This window comes from Bombina bombina, chromosome 7, assembly GCF_027579735.1.
Source record: "Bombina bombina isolate aBomBom1 chromosome 7, aBomBom1.pri, whole genome shotgun sequence".
Taxonomy (NCBI): domain Eukaryota; kingdom Metazoa; phylum Chordata; class Amphibia; order Anura; family Bombinatoridae; genus Bombina; species Bombina bombina.
In genome coordinates, this window is record NC_069505.1 from 518,026,670 (window position 1) to 518,043,609 (window position 16,940).

Sequence of the window (16,940 nt, forward strand, 5' to 3'; positions counted from 1 at the left end):
TTATTTTTATTTTACAGGCAAGTTTGTATTTATTTTAACTAGGTAGAATAGTTATTAAATAGTTATTAACTATTTAATAACTAACTAGTTAAAATAAATACAAAAGTACCTGTACAATAAAACCTAACCTAAGTTACACTAACACCTAACACTACATTATAATTAAATTAATTCCCTAAATTAAATGCAATTAGATAAAATTAGCTAAAGTACAAAATAAAACAAAGACTAAATTACAGAAAATAATAAACAGAGGCACCACATAGAGCAGTATAGTCTGTGCTACACAGTGATAAAAAATGGAGCCTCTAATTCAAAGCCTCTCATCAGATGTTGCGGCACAACCGGAGTGCTGTGCAGAGCAATACGGGACCTTTGCAGTCGCCCGTAGGACACAGTGGTAACGTCCGAACACGTGATGGGAAGGCAGGTCACATATGGACCAATCAGAGGATCCCCAATACAACTCGGAAACAGATCCGTGAGAAATCAAGCAGGAGCACGATATATGTAAAACATACAGCCTTTTATTTAGACAACTATTTATTTAGACACCGCTGGCATTCTATTGGCTGTTCCAATCAGCCAATAGAATGCCAGCTCAATCCTATTGGCTGATTGCATCAGCCAATAGAATTTTTTCTACCTTAATTCCAATTGGCTGATAGAATTCTATCAGCCAATTGGAATTGAAGGGACGCCATCTTGGATGACGTAATTTAAAGGAACCTTCATTCAGTCGTAGCCGTCGGAAGAAGAGGATGCTCCGCGTCGGATGTCTTGAAGATGGACCTGCTCCACGCCGGATGGATGAAGATAGAAGATGCCGTCTGGATGAAGACTTCTGCCCGTCTGGAGGACCACTTCTGCCCGGTTGGATGAAGACTTCTCCCGGTAAGGTGATCTTCAAGGGGTTAGTGTTAGGTTTTTTAAGGGGGGATTGGGTGGGTTTTAGAGTAGGGTTGGTTGTGTGGGTGGTGGGTTTTAATGTTGGGGGGGGATTGTAATTTTTTTTACAGGTAAAAGAGCTGATTACTTTGGGGCAATGCCCCGCAAAAGGCCCGTTTAAGGGCTATTTGTAATTTAGTGTAGGGTAGGGCTTTTTTATTTTTTTGGGGGGGGCTTTTTTATTTTGTTAGGGGGATTAGATTAGGTGTAATTAGTTTAAAAATCTTGTAATTTGTTTATTATTTTCTGTAATTTAGTGTTTTTTTGTACTTTAGCTAATTTTATTTAATTGTATTTAATTTAGGGAATTAATTTAATAATAGTGTAGTGTTAGGTGTAATTGTAACTTAGGTTAGGTTTTACTTTACAGGTACTTTTGTATTTATTTTAGCTAGGTAGTTATTAAATAGTTAATAACTATTTAGTAACTATTCTACCAAGTTAAAATAAATACAAACTTGCCTGTAAAATAAAAATAAACCCTAAGATAGCTTTAATGTAACTATAAGTTATATTGTAGCTAGCTTAGGGTTTATTTTACAGGTAAGTATTTAGTTTAAATAGGAATAATTTAGTTAATGATAGTAATTTTATTTAGATTTTTTAAAATTATATTTAAGTTAGGGGGGGTTAGGGTTAGACTTAGGGGTTAATATGTTTAGTATAGTGGCGGCGACGTTGGGGGCGGCAGATTAGGGGTTAATAAGTGTAGGTAGGTTGCGGCGACATTTGGGGGCGGCAGATTAGGGGTTAATAAATATAATGTAGGTGTCGGCAATGTTGGGGGCAGCAGATTAGGGGTTCATAAGTATAATGTAGGTGGCGGCGGTGTCCGGAGCGGCAGATTAGGGGTTAATGATATCATGTAGGTATGGGCGATGTCGGGGGCAGCAGATTAGGGGTTAATAAGTGTAAGATTAGGGGTGTTTAGACTCGGGGTTCATGTTAGCTGTAGACATAAATTTTATTTCCCCATAGGAATCAATGGGGCTGCGTTAGGAGCTAAACGCTGCTTTTTTGCAGGTGTTAGACTTTTTTTCAGACGGCTCTCCCTGTTGATTCCTATGGGGAAAATCGTGCACGAGCACGTTACACCAGCTCACCGCTAACGTAAGCAGCGCTGGTATTGGAGTGAGATTTTGAGCAAAAACACGTAATACCAGCAATGTCTGTAAGTGAGCGATGAGCATAAACTGCTCGTTAGCACCGCATAGCCTCTAACGCAAAACTCGTAATCTAGGTGATAGTTAATAGGAGGACTAGGCTCCTAAAAGCTAAAAATAACAAATTTTCCTGAACAAAGAATGTTCAAATGAAAAATAAGGAGAATTTTTAACAAAACTGTCCAAAGAAGACCTTCATCAGTAGAATAAACTTAAGTATGCTGTCGGTCAGAACAAAATTAATTAAATCTTAACAATTTTGAAAAGACCTTGTAAGTTTACTTAAAGGCATAATAGCAGTCATAACCTTTTATGATAAAAGCAATAACATGTGATGTTTGCAGATGAAATCAAGTATATGAACTGAGTAAGTAAAAACAGTAAATGTCAATGTACATATAGAAACATTAGCATAAAATATGATAAATAAATGCCACATAATTGAGCTGAAGAAAATAACAACGGCTCAATAATGAAAAGAACACACTTAGCTTTGTAGAATTGTGTTTCAGAGCATCATAGTTTCTACAGTAACATCAGAGTCAGGATCAGAATGAGACATCTCGCAAAATGTAACAGAAAAAGAAAAATAACATTAGGCAAAACATTAAATTTCCACAATGTAACAGTTTCAGTAGATAAAAAAATAAATGGCTAGATTCCGAGTTGTGCGTTAGGGTAAAAAAGCAGCGTTAAGAGGTCCTAACGCTGCTTTTTTACGCCCGCTGGTATTACGAGTCTTGAAGGTTTAGGGTCACCGCACACTTTTTTGGCCTTACCACAAAACGACTTACGTAAACTTCATAAAGTCTTTTTTCTATGGGACTTCCATAGCGCCGGTATTACGAGTCTGTCCTGGGAGGCCAAAAAGTGAGCGGTATACACTACCCCATCAAGAGTCCTTACGCATTTAAAAGTCAGTAGTTAAGAGTTTTATGGTACAACACCATAACATAAAACTCATAACTAAAGTGCTAAAAAGTAAACTAACACCCATTAACTACCTATTAATCCCTAGGTTAAACTGAGGCCCTCCCGCATCGCAAACACTATAATAAAATTATTGACCCCTAATTCTATCAGCCAATTGGAATCTAAGGGACGCCATCTTGGATGATGTCACTTAAAGGAACCTTCATTCGTCGTTAGTCGTCGGCAGAAGAGGATGCTCCGCGTTGGATGTCTTGAAGATGAAGCCGCTCAGCGTCGGATGGATGAAGATAGAAGATGCCGTCTGGATGAAGACTTCTGCCCATCTGGAGGACCACTTCACCCGGCTTGGATGAAGACTTCTCGCGGCTTCGTTGAGGACTTCGGCCCGGCTTGGATGAAGACTTCTGCCGCTTCCTTGAGGATGGATGTCCGGTCTTCAGAACTATAAGTCAATCTTCAGGGGGTTAGTGTTAGGTTTTTTTAAAGGTGTATTGGGTGGGTTTTATTTTTAGGTTAGGGTTTGGGCCTGCAATAGAGCTAACTGCCCTTTTAAGGGCAATGTCCATCCAAATGCCCTTTTCAGGGCAATGGGGAGCTTTGGTGCTCTACAAATAACCGATAATAATAATAATAATAATATTTGGGGGGTTGGTTGTGTAGGTGGTGGGTTTTACTGTTGGGGGGGTTGTTTGTATTTTTTTTTACAGGTAAAAGAGCTGATTTCTTTGGGGCAATGCCCTGCAAAAGGCCCTTTTAAGGGCTATTGATAGTTTAGTTTAGGCTAGGGTTTTTATATATTTTGGGGGGTCTTTTTTTTATTTTCACAGGGCTATTAGATTAGGTGTGATTAGTTTAAATATCTTGTAATTTGTTTATTATTTTCTGTAATTTAGTCGGGGTTTTTTGTACTTTAGCTAATTTAATTTAATTTATTTAATTGTTTTTAATTTAGTTAATGTATTTAATTGTAGGGTTAGGTGTTATTGTAACTTAGGTTAGGTTTTATTTTACAGGTACTTTTGTATTTATTTTAGCTAGGTAGTTATTAAATAGTTAATAACTATTTAATAACTATTGTACCTAGTTAAAATAAATACAAACTTGCCTGTAAAATAAAAATAAACCCTAAGATAGCTACAATGTAACTATTAGTTATATTGTAGCTATCTTACGGTTTATTTTACAGGTAAGTATTTAGTTTTAAATAGGAATTATTTAGGTAATAATATTAATTTTTATTTAGATTTATTTAAATTAAATTTAAGTTAGGGGGTGTTAGGGTTAGACTTAGGTTTAGGGGTTAATACATTTAGTATAGTGGGGGCGGCAGATTAGGGGTTAATAAATGTAGATAGGTGGCAGCGATGTTAGGGGCGGCAGATTAGGGGTTAATAATATTTAACTAATGTTTGGGAGGCGGAGTGTGGCGGTTTAGGGGTTAATATGTTTATTATAGTGGTGGCGACGTTGGGGGCGGCAGATTAGGGGTTAATAAGTGTAGTTAGGTTGCGGCGACATTGGGGAAGGGAGATTAGGGGTTAATAAATATAATGTAGGTGTCGGCGATGTTGGGGGCAGCAGATTAGGGGTTCATAAGTATAATGTAGGTGGCGGCGGTGTCCGGAGCCGCAGATTAGGGGTTAATAAGTATAATGCAGGTGTCAGCGATGTTGGGGTGGCAGATTAGGGGTTAATAAGTGTAAGATTAGGGGTGTTTAGACTCGGGGTTTATGTTAGGGTGTTAGGTGTAAACATAAAATGTATTTCCCCATAGGAATCAATGGGGCTGCGTTAAGGAGTTTTACGCTGCTTTTTTGCAGGTGTTAGGCTTTTTTTTCAGCCGGCTCTCCCCGTTGATCCCTATGGGGAAATCGTGCATGAGCACGTACGACCAGCTCACCGCTGACTTAAGCAGCGCTGGTATTGAAGTGCGGTAAGGAGCTAATTTTGCTCAACGCTCACTTCTTGCCTTTTAACGAAGGGTTTGTAAGAACCCGTAATACCAGTGCTGTAGGTAAGTGAGCGGTGAGACAAAACTGATCGTTAGCATCGCACAGCTCGTAATCTAGCTGAAAGATAGTATTTTTTTAATAAAAAAAAAAGCAGGCATAATAGCTTTCAAAATTCATGAAAACAGCGAGCAATAAAGGGAGAGGGGTAAAATAACAAAATTTTGGCGCCAAGAATGACGCATTACGCAAAAGGAACTGAAAACATTTTTTGCTGCAAAACCAACACCAGGAAATGACACAACTCGCGTCATAACAAACACAATTTCGCGCCAAAACAACTAGCGTCAACAAAGACGCAGGAAATGACAAAATCTGTGCCATCAAAGGCGCAACTTTGCGTCAAAAAAAATTTGCGCCAAGAATGACGCAATAAAAAAACATAATTTATGCTTACCTGATAAATGTATTTCTCTTGTGGTGTATCCAGTCCACGGATCATCCATTACTTGTGGGATATTCTCCTTCCTAACAGGAAGTTGCAAGAGGACACCCACAGCAGAGCTGTCTATATAGCTCCTCCCCTAGCTGCCATATCCAGTCATTCGACCGAAAACAAGCAGAGAAAGGAGAAACCATAGGGTGCAGTGGTGACTGTAGTTTAAAATTAAAAAATACCTGCCTTAAAATGACAGGGCGGGCCGTGGACTGGATACACCACAAGAGAAATAAATTTATCAGGTAAGCATAAATTATGTTTTCTCTTGTAAGTGTATCAGTCCACGGATCTTCCATTACTTGTGGGATACCAATACCAAAGCTAAAGTACACGGATGAAGGGAGGGACAAGGCAGGTACTTAAACAGAAGGAACCACTGCCTGTAAAACCTTTCTCCCAAAAATAGCCTCCGAAGAAGCAAAAGTATCAAATTTGTAGAATTTTGAAAAAGTATGAAGCGAAGACCAAGTCGCCGCCTTGCAAATCTGTTCAACAGAAGCCTCATTCTTAAAGGGACACTGAACCCAAAAATGTTGTTTTGTAATTCAGAAAGAGCATGCAATTTTAAACAACTTTCTAATTTACTCCTATTATCAATTTTTCTTTGTTCTCTTGCTATCTTTATTTGAAAAAGAAGGCATCTATACTTTTTTTGGGTTCAGTACTCTGGACAGCAATTTTTTATTGGTGGATGAATTTATCCACCAATCAGCAAGGACAACCCAGGTTGTTCACCAAAAGTGGGCCGACATCTAAACTTACATTCTTGCATTTTAAATAAAGATACCAAGAGAATGAAGAAAATTTGATAATAGGAGTAAATTAGAAAGTTGCTTAAAATTTCATGCTCAATCTGAATCATGAAAGAAAATTTTTGGGTACAGTGTCCCTTTAAAGGCCCATGTGGAAGCCACAGCTCTAGTAGAATGAGCTGTAATCCTTTCTGGAGGCTGCTGGACAGCAGTCTCATAGGCTAAGCGGATTATGCTTCTTAGCCAAAAAGAAAGAGAGGTTGCCGAAGCCTTTTGACCTCTCCTCTGTCCAGAGTAGACAACAAACAAAGCAGATGTTTGACGAAAATCTTTAGTAGCTTGTAAATAATATTTTAAAGCACGAACCACGTCAAGATTGTGCAATAGACGTTCCTTCTTTGAAGAAGGATTAGGACACAATGATGGAACAACAATCTCCTGATTGATATTCTTATTAGATACCACCTTAGGTAAAAACCCAGGTTTGGTACGCAGAACTACCTTATCTGCATGGAAGATCAGATAAGGAGAATCACATTGTAAGGCAGATAACTCGGAAACTCTACAAGCCGAGGAAATAGCTACCAAATAAAGTACTTTCCAAGATAAAAGTTTGATATCTATGGAATGAAGAGGTTCAAACGGAACCCCCTGAAGAACTTTAAGAACCAAATTTAAGCTCCAAAATGGAGCAACAGGTTTAAACACAGGCTTGATTCTAACTAAAGCCTGACAAAATGCCTGAACGTCTGGAACATCCGCCAGACGCTTGTGCAAAAGAATAGACAGCGCAGAAATCTGTCCCTTTAAGGAACTAGCTGACAATCCTTTCTCCAATCCTTCTTGGAGAAAAGATAATATCCTGGGAATCCTGACCTTACTCCATGAGTAGCCCTTGGATTCACACCAATAAAGATATTTACGCCATATCTTATGATAGATTTTCCTGGTGACAGGCTTTCGTGCCTGAATTAAGGTATCAATGACTGACTCAGAGAAATCACGCTTTGATAAAATCAAGCGTTCAATCTCCAGGCAGTCAGCCTCAGAGAAATTCGATTTGGATGGTTGAAAGGACCTTGAAGTAGAAGGTCCGGTCTCAGCGGCAGAGTCCATGGTGGAAAGGATGACATGTCCACCAGATCTGCATACCAAGTCCTGCGTGGCCACGCAGGCGCTATCAAGATCACCGATGCTCTCTCCTGCTTGATCTTGGCAATCAGACGAGGGAGCAGAGGAAACGGTGGAAACACATAAGCCAGGTTGAAGGACCAAGGTGCTGCTAGAGCATCTATCAGCGTTGCCTTGGGGTCCCTGGACCTGGATCCGTAACAAGGAAGCTTGGCGTTCTGGCGAGACGCCATGAGATCCAGTTCTGGTTTGCCCCAACGATGAACCAATTGTGTAAACACCTCAGGATGGAGTTCCCACTCCCCCGGATGAAAAGTCTGTCGACTTAGAAAATCCGCCTCCCAGTTCTCTACACCTGGGATATGGATAGCTGATAGGTGGCAAGAGTGAATCTCTGCCCAGTGAATTATCTTTGAGCCTTCTAACATCGCTAGGGAACTCCTTGTTCCCCCTTGATGGCTGATGTAAGCCACAGTCGTGATGTTGTCCGACTGAAATCTGATGAACCTCATTGTCGTTAGCTGAGGCCAAGCCTGAAGAGCATTGAATATCGCTCTTAGTTCCAGAATGTTTATTGGAAGGAGTGACTCCTCCTGAGTCCACGATCCCTGAGCCTTCAGGGAGTTCCAGACTGCACCCCAACCGAGAAGGCTGGCATCTGTCATTACAATTGTCCAATCTGGCCTGCAAAAGGTCATACCTTTGGACAGATGGACCTGAGATAGCCACCAGAGAAGAGAATCCCTGGTCTCTTGATCCAGATTTAGTAGAGGGGACAAATCTGTGTAATCCCCATTCCACTGATTGAGCATGCAGAGTTGCAGCGGTCTGAGATGTAGGCGTGCAAACGGCACTATGTCCATTGCCGCTACCATTAAGCCGATTACTTCCATGCACTGAGCCACCGAAGGGCGAGGAATGGAATAAAGAACATGGCAGGAATTTAGAAGTTTTGATAACCTGGACTCCGTCAGGTAAATTTTCATTTCTACAGAATCTATCAGAGTCCCTAGGAAGGAAACTCTTGCGAGGGGGGATAGAGAACTCTATTCCTCATTCACCTTCTTCCCATGCGACCTCAGAAATGCCAACACTATGTCCGTATGAGACTTGGCAATTTGGAAGTTTGACACCTGAATCAGGATGTCGTCTAAATAAGGGGCCACTGCTATGCCTCGTGGCCTTAGGACCGCCAGAAGCGGTTTGCAGATAATTGTGAAAGGTGAAATCTCCCTTTTGGGGGGGGGAAGCCTTGAAGTCCAGAAGATATCCCTGGGATATAATTTCCAACGCCCAGGGATCCTGGACATCTCTTGCCCACGCCTGGGCGAAGAGCGAAAGTCTGCCCCCTACTAGATCCGTTACCGGATAGGGGGCCGTTCCTTCATGCTGTCTTAGAGGCAGCAGCAGGTTTTTTGGCCTGCTTACCCTTGTTCCAGGTCTGGTTAGGTCTCCAGACCGTCTTGGACTGAGCAAAATTTCCCTCTTGTTTTGCATTAGAGGAAGTTGATGCCGCACTTGCCTTGAAGTTTCGAAAGGCACGAAAATTAGACTGTTTGGCCCTTGATTTGGACCTATCCTGAGGAAGGGCATGACCCTTTCCTCCAGTGATATCAGCAATAATCTCCTTCAAACCAGGCCCGAATAGGGTCTGCCCCTTGAAGGGAATGTTAAGCAGCTTAGATTTTGAAGTAACGTCAGCTGACCATGATTCAAGCCATAGCGCTCTGCGCGCCTGGATAGCAAAACCAGAATTCTTAGCCGTTAGTTTAGTCAAATGAACAATGGCATCAGAAACAAAAGAATTGGCTAGCTTAAGTGCTCTAAGCTTGTCAAGTATTTCATCCAATGGAGTCGCTACCTGTAAAGCCTCTTCCAGAGACTCAAACCAGAACGCCGCAGCAGCAGTGACAGGAGCAATGCATGCAAGGGGCTGTAGGATAAAACCTTGTTGAATAAACATTTTCTTAAGGTAACCCTCTAACTTTTTATCCATTGGATCTAAGAAAGCACAACTGTCCTCGACAGGGATAGTAGTACGCTTTGCTAGAGTAGAAACGGCTCCCTCCACCTTAGGAACTGTTTGCCATAAGTCCAGTGTGGCGTCTATTGGAAACATTTTTCTAAAAATAGGAGGGAGAGAGAACGGCACACCTGGTCTATCCCATTCCTTAGTAATAATTTCTGTAAACCTTTTAGGTATTGGAAAAACATCAGTGCACACCGGCACTGCATAGTATTTATCCAGTCTACACAATTTCTCTGGCACTGCAATTGTATCACAGTCATTCAGAGCAGCTAAAACCTCCCTGAGTAACATGCGGAGGTGTTCAAGCTTAAATTTAAATGTAGATATATCGGAATCAGGTTGCATCATCTTCCCTGAGTCAGAAATATCACCCACAGAAAGAAGCTCTCCTTCTTCAGCTTCTGCATATTGTGAGGCAGTATCAGACATAGCTCTTAAAGCGTCAGTATGCTCTGTATTTCGTCTAACTCCAGAGCTATCTCGCTTTCCTCTAAATTCAGGTAGTCTGGCTAATACCGCGGACAGTGTATTATCCATGACTGCCGCCATGTCTTGTAAAGTAAACGCTATGGGCGCCCTAGATGTACTTGGCGCCATTTGAGCGTGAGTCCCTTGAGCAGGAGTCAAAGGATCTGACGTGGGGAGAGTTAGTCTGCATAACTTCCCCCTCGTCAGATTCCTCTGGTGATAAATTTTTTAAAGACAGAATATGATCTTTATTGCTTAAAGTGAAATCAGTACATTTGGTACACATTCTAAGAGGGGGTTCCACCATGGCTTTTAAACATAATGAACAAGGAGTTTCCTCTATGTCAGACATGTTTGTACAGACTAGCAATGAGACTAGCAAGCTTGGAAAACACTTTAAATCAAGTTAACAAGCAAATATAAGAAACAGTACTGTGCCTTTAAGAGAAACAAATTTTGTCAGAATTTGAAAAACAGTGAAAAAAGGCAGTAAATCAAACGAAATTTTTACAGTGTGTATAATAAGCTAACAGAGCATTGCACCCACTTGCAAATGGATGATTAACCCCTTAGTTCAAAAAACGGATCAAAAAAACGATATAGACGTTTTTTAACAGTCACACCAAACTGCCACAGCCTTGCTGTGGGCCTAACTTCCCCAACAAACGATTTTGGAAAGCCTAAGAGCCCTTTAGAGATGTCCTATAGCATTCAGGGGACTCCTGGAGGAAGCTGGATGTATCAGTCTGTAAAAGTTACTGCGCAAAAAAGCGCTAAATTAGGCCCCTCCCACACATAGCAACACAGTGGAAAGCCTCAGGAAACTGTTTCTAGGCAAATTTAAGCCAGCCATGTGGAAAAAACTAGGCTCCAATAAAGTTTTATCACCAAAGTATATATAAAAACGTTTAAACATGCCAGCAAACGTTTTATATTTTAAAAATAAAAGAGTATTACCTCAGAAAGTAAGCATGATACCAGTCGCTATTAAATCACTGTAGTTACAACCTGTTAAGATCATAGAAATCACAGGCAGATTCTTCTATTTTTCTGCCTGGAACAAAATAGTACAACTCCGGTACCATTTAAAAATAATAAACTCTTGATTGAAGCAAAATAACAGCTACATTTCACAACTTCTCTCTTACTACCTCCATGCTTGTTGAGAGTTGCAAGAGAATGACTGGATATGGCAGCTAGGGGAGGAGCTATATAGACAGCTCTGCTGTGGGTGTCCTCTTGCAACTTCCTGTTGGGAAGGAGAATATCCCACAAGTAATGGATGATCCGTGGACTGGATACACCTTACAAGAGAAACAGCATTTTGCGTCCTTGCGAGCCTAGATTTGCTGGCGAAAAAATTGAAAAACAAGTTAAATTGAAAAAGACTGAACCCCAGGTAAGAAAAAAAAAAGTTTAAATGAACTTCCCAAACATGATTTCTAAACTGAAACTGTTTAGACTGCAAAGGGAAATATACATAGACTTGACTCATGGCAAATATAAGTAAAATACATATATTTAAAACTTTATATTAAAGCATAAAGCACCAAACCATAGCTGAGAGTGTCTTAAACAATGATACATACTTACCGAAAGACACCCATTCACATATAGCAGATAACCAAACCAGTACTGAAAACTATTAGCAGAGGTAATGGTATATAAGAGTATATCGTCAATCTGAAAAGGGAGGTAGGAGATGAATCCCTACGACCGATAACAGAGAACCCTTGAAAAGATTTCCTGTGAGACAAACTATAAAATCAATAGGCAATACTCTTTTCACATCCCTCTGACAAACACTGTACTCTGAGAGGAATTGGGCTTCAATATGCTGAGAAGCGCTTATCATAGAAGAAAAATCAAGCACAAACTTACTTCACCACCTCCATAGGAGGCAAAGTTTGTAAAACTGTATTGTGGGTGTGGTGAGGGGTGTATTTATAGGCATTTTGAGGTCTGGGAAACTTTGCCCCCTCCTGGTAGGAATGTATATCCCATACGTCACTAGCTCATGGACTCTTGCCAATTACATGAAAGAAATGTCATTACTACTTTTGTCACTTATGTTACATTCAGGTTCCTGAATTGTGGTTCTTCATAGTCACTGATAGGCATATCAGTGACAGTGATTATATATATATATATATATATATGTAGAAATAAGTAAAATGTGTCTCCTCAGTGTACTGAGTTGACACAAGTGATACTCTGTTGTGGGCGCTGGTCAGAAGGTGTATAGGAAATAGTGGCAGCTGTATAGGACATATACTGGGAGGGTTGTGAAGCCCTAGACAGTAAAAGAGAATATATATTCAAAGGTGGATACAGCGCCTATATGTCCAATATACTGATGTGGTATGTGAGGAATAAAGGATGGGAAAAAGCAAATAAGAACATAGAAAATAAAAGAAAAAATAAAAGAAAAATATATATATATTAAAATAAAATAACAATAAAAAGTCCAGCTAAAAATAGCATATAAAATATATGAACTCTGAAACGATGTTCATATGAGTCCTAGAAGTAATATAAATCGTAGTGAATCTCCAGATGTAGTGGTTGTATAGATATAGTTGGTATATAATACCCTTACCAGATATTACCTCAATCGAATGAGGTAAGTATGCCGCACTGGGGGTATATATAGATGATTGGGTTTCCTCCTTGTATCCTGCTTGTGGTGTTCGTTGACCTCTTGGAGTATGCAGGGATATGCCTCTGATGATGAATAGATCCCTTATACTTCCTATGGATTCGTGGTTGGCCTCTTGGAGTGCTCTTTCTGCTCTGGTATTAACTTTCTCCGGCGTGAGGATACCCTGCCGTATCTTCTCATTCAAATTTTGGCGCAATCTTCTCATTCAAATTTTGGCGCAATTTCTGCCTTCCTGTAGCATCTGCCTCAATCTATATTTGCTTGATCTATTCAAAAGGAGGGTGTGGATGTTTGTTTCTCTTCCTCAATGTGTAATGTTTCTGTTAGATTCCCTGTAGAAAAGGCCTTTTCTACAGGGAATCTAACAGAAACATTACACATTGAGGAAGAGAAACAAACATCCACACCCTCCTTTTGAATAGATCAAGCAAATATAGATTGAGGCAGATGCTACAGGAAGGCAGAAATTGCGCCAAAATTTGAATGAGAAGATACGGCAGGGTATCCTCACGCCGGAGAAAGTTAATACCAGAGCAGAAAGAGCACTCCAAGAGGCCAACCACGAATCCATAGGAAGTATAAGGGATCTATTCATCATCAGAGGCATATCCCTGCATACTCCAAGAGGTCAACGAACACCACAAGCAGGATACAAGGAGGAAACCCAATCATCTATATATACCCCCAGTGCGGCATACTTACCTCATTCGATTGAGGTAATATCTGGTAAGGGTATTATATACCAACTATATCTATACAACCACTACATCTGGAGATTCACTACGATTTATATTACTTCTAGGACTCATATGAACATCGTTTCAGAGTTCATATATTTTATATGCTATTTTTAGCTGGACTTTTTATTGTTATTTTATTTTAATATATATATATTTTTCTTTTATTTTTTATTTTATTTTCTATGTTCTTATTTGCTTTTTCCCATCCTTTATTCCTCACATACCACATCAGTATATTGGACATATAGGCGCTGTATCCACCTTTGAATATATATATATATATATATATATATATATATATATATATGATAAAAAACAGTCCAATGTATCTATTTTTGACGAATGTAAAAAAGTCAAAGTTTTCCATATTCATTGCATTTTTCCAAAAAACGCTAAATAAACACCCCTTTAATGAAAAAAGGATATTTGTGTAGTTAAAACATAATTGTAATGGATGGAAAAGTTTTTCTGCAGGAAGGAAAGGCTTAAAAATTTAAATTAATACTATTTAAGTGGAAAATGCCATGAAAGTTCAAATTTACAATGATTAATAACTATTTAGCAATGTTCTTGTCAGCTGATTGTTTCCTGTGTTGGTCAATAAATATGTAAACTTTTGATTTTGGTCAGTTCTGACCCCATTAAAAAAAAAAAACTTTTTTTTTTTTCTCCTCTAGCTTGTGGTTGCAGCACTAGCTACTACTTTAACTTTATTTACGTAAAAGCAGCTGTCCAGCTACTTCTCTACTGCCTTGAAAATGTTTCCAATAAGAAATAGTGGCCGAATGGATTTTCATTAACAAATAAATTCTGAACAACCACCCTAACAAATATCAAATGAAACAAAATAAATATTTTCCTCCTGTGATGAATGATTCCTCCAAAAAAAAAAAAAAAAAAAGACTCTTTCCTTTGTTTCTAGGCTACTGTACATCTGTTTATGATGAATGTAAACAAGTCAACATTTTCCATATTTATTGTATTTTTCCGAAAAACTCTAACAAAAAATTTATATTAATTGTAATGGATAGAAAGGTTTTTCTGCAGGAGGTAAAGGCCTCAAAAAATTTAAATTTAAACTATTTAAGTGGGAAATGCCTAGAAGGTTAAAAATTACACTAATTAATAACTATTTATCATCTGTGTACTTCTAAGAAAAAGATTAACTCTTTGTCTAATTTTCTTTGTTTCTAGGCTACTGTACAGTATAACTAATGATTCATCTACAGAAGGTGGTAAAATTATACCAATGAACTCCTCGTGAAAATGGTCCACCATCTTTCTGGAACTGAAGTAGTCTTTTTTTTTTTTCAAATGCTTTATTTTTTTCTACCCATATTTGATCTCGTTCTTTTTCCTTGGGGAAAAAAATGGTGAAAAAAAATAAGATTTCATGCAAATTACCGTCTGTCTATACCCTGGAGAAGCTAAGATAAGCAGCTTCTCGAAATGCCTGGAAGCCCAAACTCTATTTCACACTTGCAGATTTTAATGGCTGAATGTTGAATTTGTAATATTTGGGTCATTCAAACTCTAGTTCATGCTGGTGAGTCAACCGTAACAAAGTGATAGTGACATAATAAATTATAAAACTGTAGTGAACGCAAATACATTGATTAAAAATAGCAAAAAAAAAAGCTAAATATATATTATTTGGTTGTAAACCTGTGTACATTGTACTGGGCTAAGATAGTTTAAGACCTGACAATTCAATTAGGTCTTGAGATAAAGAACACTGATCTCATTCATTGGTGCTATTGATCCCCCCCCAATAAAGCTGTTGATGGTTATTGGTTTCGTATGTTGACCAAGTACACATGTGACTGATCTACGATAGCTTTAAAACCCAACAGTTCACTTAGGTCGTAATATATAGAAAACCAATCAATTGGACCTATTGATTTTCAGAATGTATACACATTTTCCAAAACTTTAATCTTAAAAAAACATAGAATTTGATTGGCTGATGAGATGACTTTCCATCTCATTCATTCATTCATTCATGCATACAATATTGTATTCTGGGCCCCTATACTGACATATCTGCTCTAACAAGAATTATAGTGTCTTCCTCATTCTGAAGGAAGAATGTAACATATTGACAAATACAAACATGTCCTAAAATCTTCCTGAAAAGCTTTATAATTGATCACTTAACCTTTGAATTGTTAGATAGACAGATAGATAAATATACATATAGATAGATAGGACAGACAGACAGATAATGTTAGGAAGGAAAGTAAGCATTTTTTATGGTCACCCACACCGTGCTGATGGCATAGAAAGCAACAACAAGCCAGGTTGTAGGGTATCTCTGCATGTGCATATATGGTTCTATGAATATAACCACCTGTGCTCAAGTAGAGATGTTTTTTTCAAACCTGGATTAGTAGTGAACAGAGAATGGAGGTGAGAATTCAGAAACAAATAAGAAGAGACATTGTCAAGAAAGATCTCTAATGTATAGCTGAAAGATGAATCTTACCTTTTCTATCTTCTCCAGCCAGCCTTTGTTCTGGGATAGCTCAGCCATGAAAGCTTGGTGTTTGAGCCATTTCTTGTGCGGTCTCTGGGACTGGTCTCTGGAAGTGTCTCGAGCCATTAATGTCTTCTCATTGACCCAAGAGTCCAGCTGGGTGCGACATAGACAGGACTGAGATATGTGGCGTACATATTTTGGGTTATGGCAAGTGGGAGGTTGGGTGTACCCACTGGGTCATATAGGGTGAGACAAGGTGGGGGGTGTCCAGTACTGTTTTGATGTCATTGCGTCATTGGATAGACTAACTGTTTAAGAGGAAGGGGAGCTCAAAGAATGGGACGAGAGCCAAAGAAAGAGAAGATAGAAAAAATGGTACAAACCAAAAAACACAAAATACTGGAACCTGATATACCAGAAGGTGAGATAAGAAAGAGACTGGATGATATGGGATGGTGGAGAATGAAAGAGAGAGATGGGTGAAGAGACAGATTGGAAAGGCACATAAATAGGAGAAACAGAGAGGGCAGAAACAGATTAGAGTTAGAAGCGTGACAGCAGAGCAAAGAAAATGAGACTCAAAGGATAGACTCAGGGGTAAAGTGCTGGGAGACAGAGCTTTGATTTAAATACAGGAATACAACATGGATTGTAAAACTTATAAGAGAGAGGCAATGACAGAGAGAGAGATAGGGATATAGGGGGATAGATAGTTACAGGAGAGGAATGGATAGATAGATGGATAGATAGAAAGAAAGATAAGGAAAGAGACAAATGGATAGATAGAAAGACAGACAGATAGACTAGACAGACAGATAGATGCTAGATAGATAAGGAAGTGATAGAAGAGAGGAATGACAGGAGAGAGAGGAATAGATAGATTAGATAGACAGACAGACTTACAGACAGATAAGGAGAGAGACGAATGTATAGATAGATAGATAGACAAATAAGGAGAGAGGGATAGCTAGAGAGCACACATGGAATAGAAAAGGGGTACAATAAATAAATTAGGGGAAGATATAAGGTAATGAAGAGAGGAAGGAGTAAAACAAGAGATGAAGAGCTGAGAGCGCAGATGATTTAGCACTATTCACTGATGTACAGTGTACAATCCTATATTACAGTGCGTAATACCCTATAGCATATGCAGTTTAAGATCACACAGCAGACTTGGTGTTTAGAGG

The 16,940-nt window shown here is 39.0% G+C and overlaps 1 protein-coding gene across 1 annotated transcript in view; it reads right to left on the reverse strand.

Annotated features, from left to right (window-relative positions):
- SPTBN4 (spectrin beta, non-erythrocytic 4) overlaps positions 1 to 16,940 on the reverse strand; it is a 338,530-nt gene that overhangs the window by 104,157 nt on the left and 217,433 nt on the right. Inside the window, exon 20 of the mRNA XM_053721767.1 lies at positions 15,760 to 15,906. Coding sequence (XP_053577742.1) covers positions 15,760 to 15,906 — 147 coding nt within the window. The remainder of the gene's footprint in view (positions 1 to 15,759; positions 15,907 to 16,940) is intronic.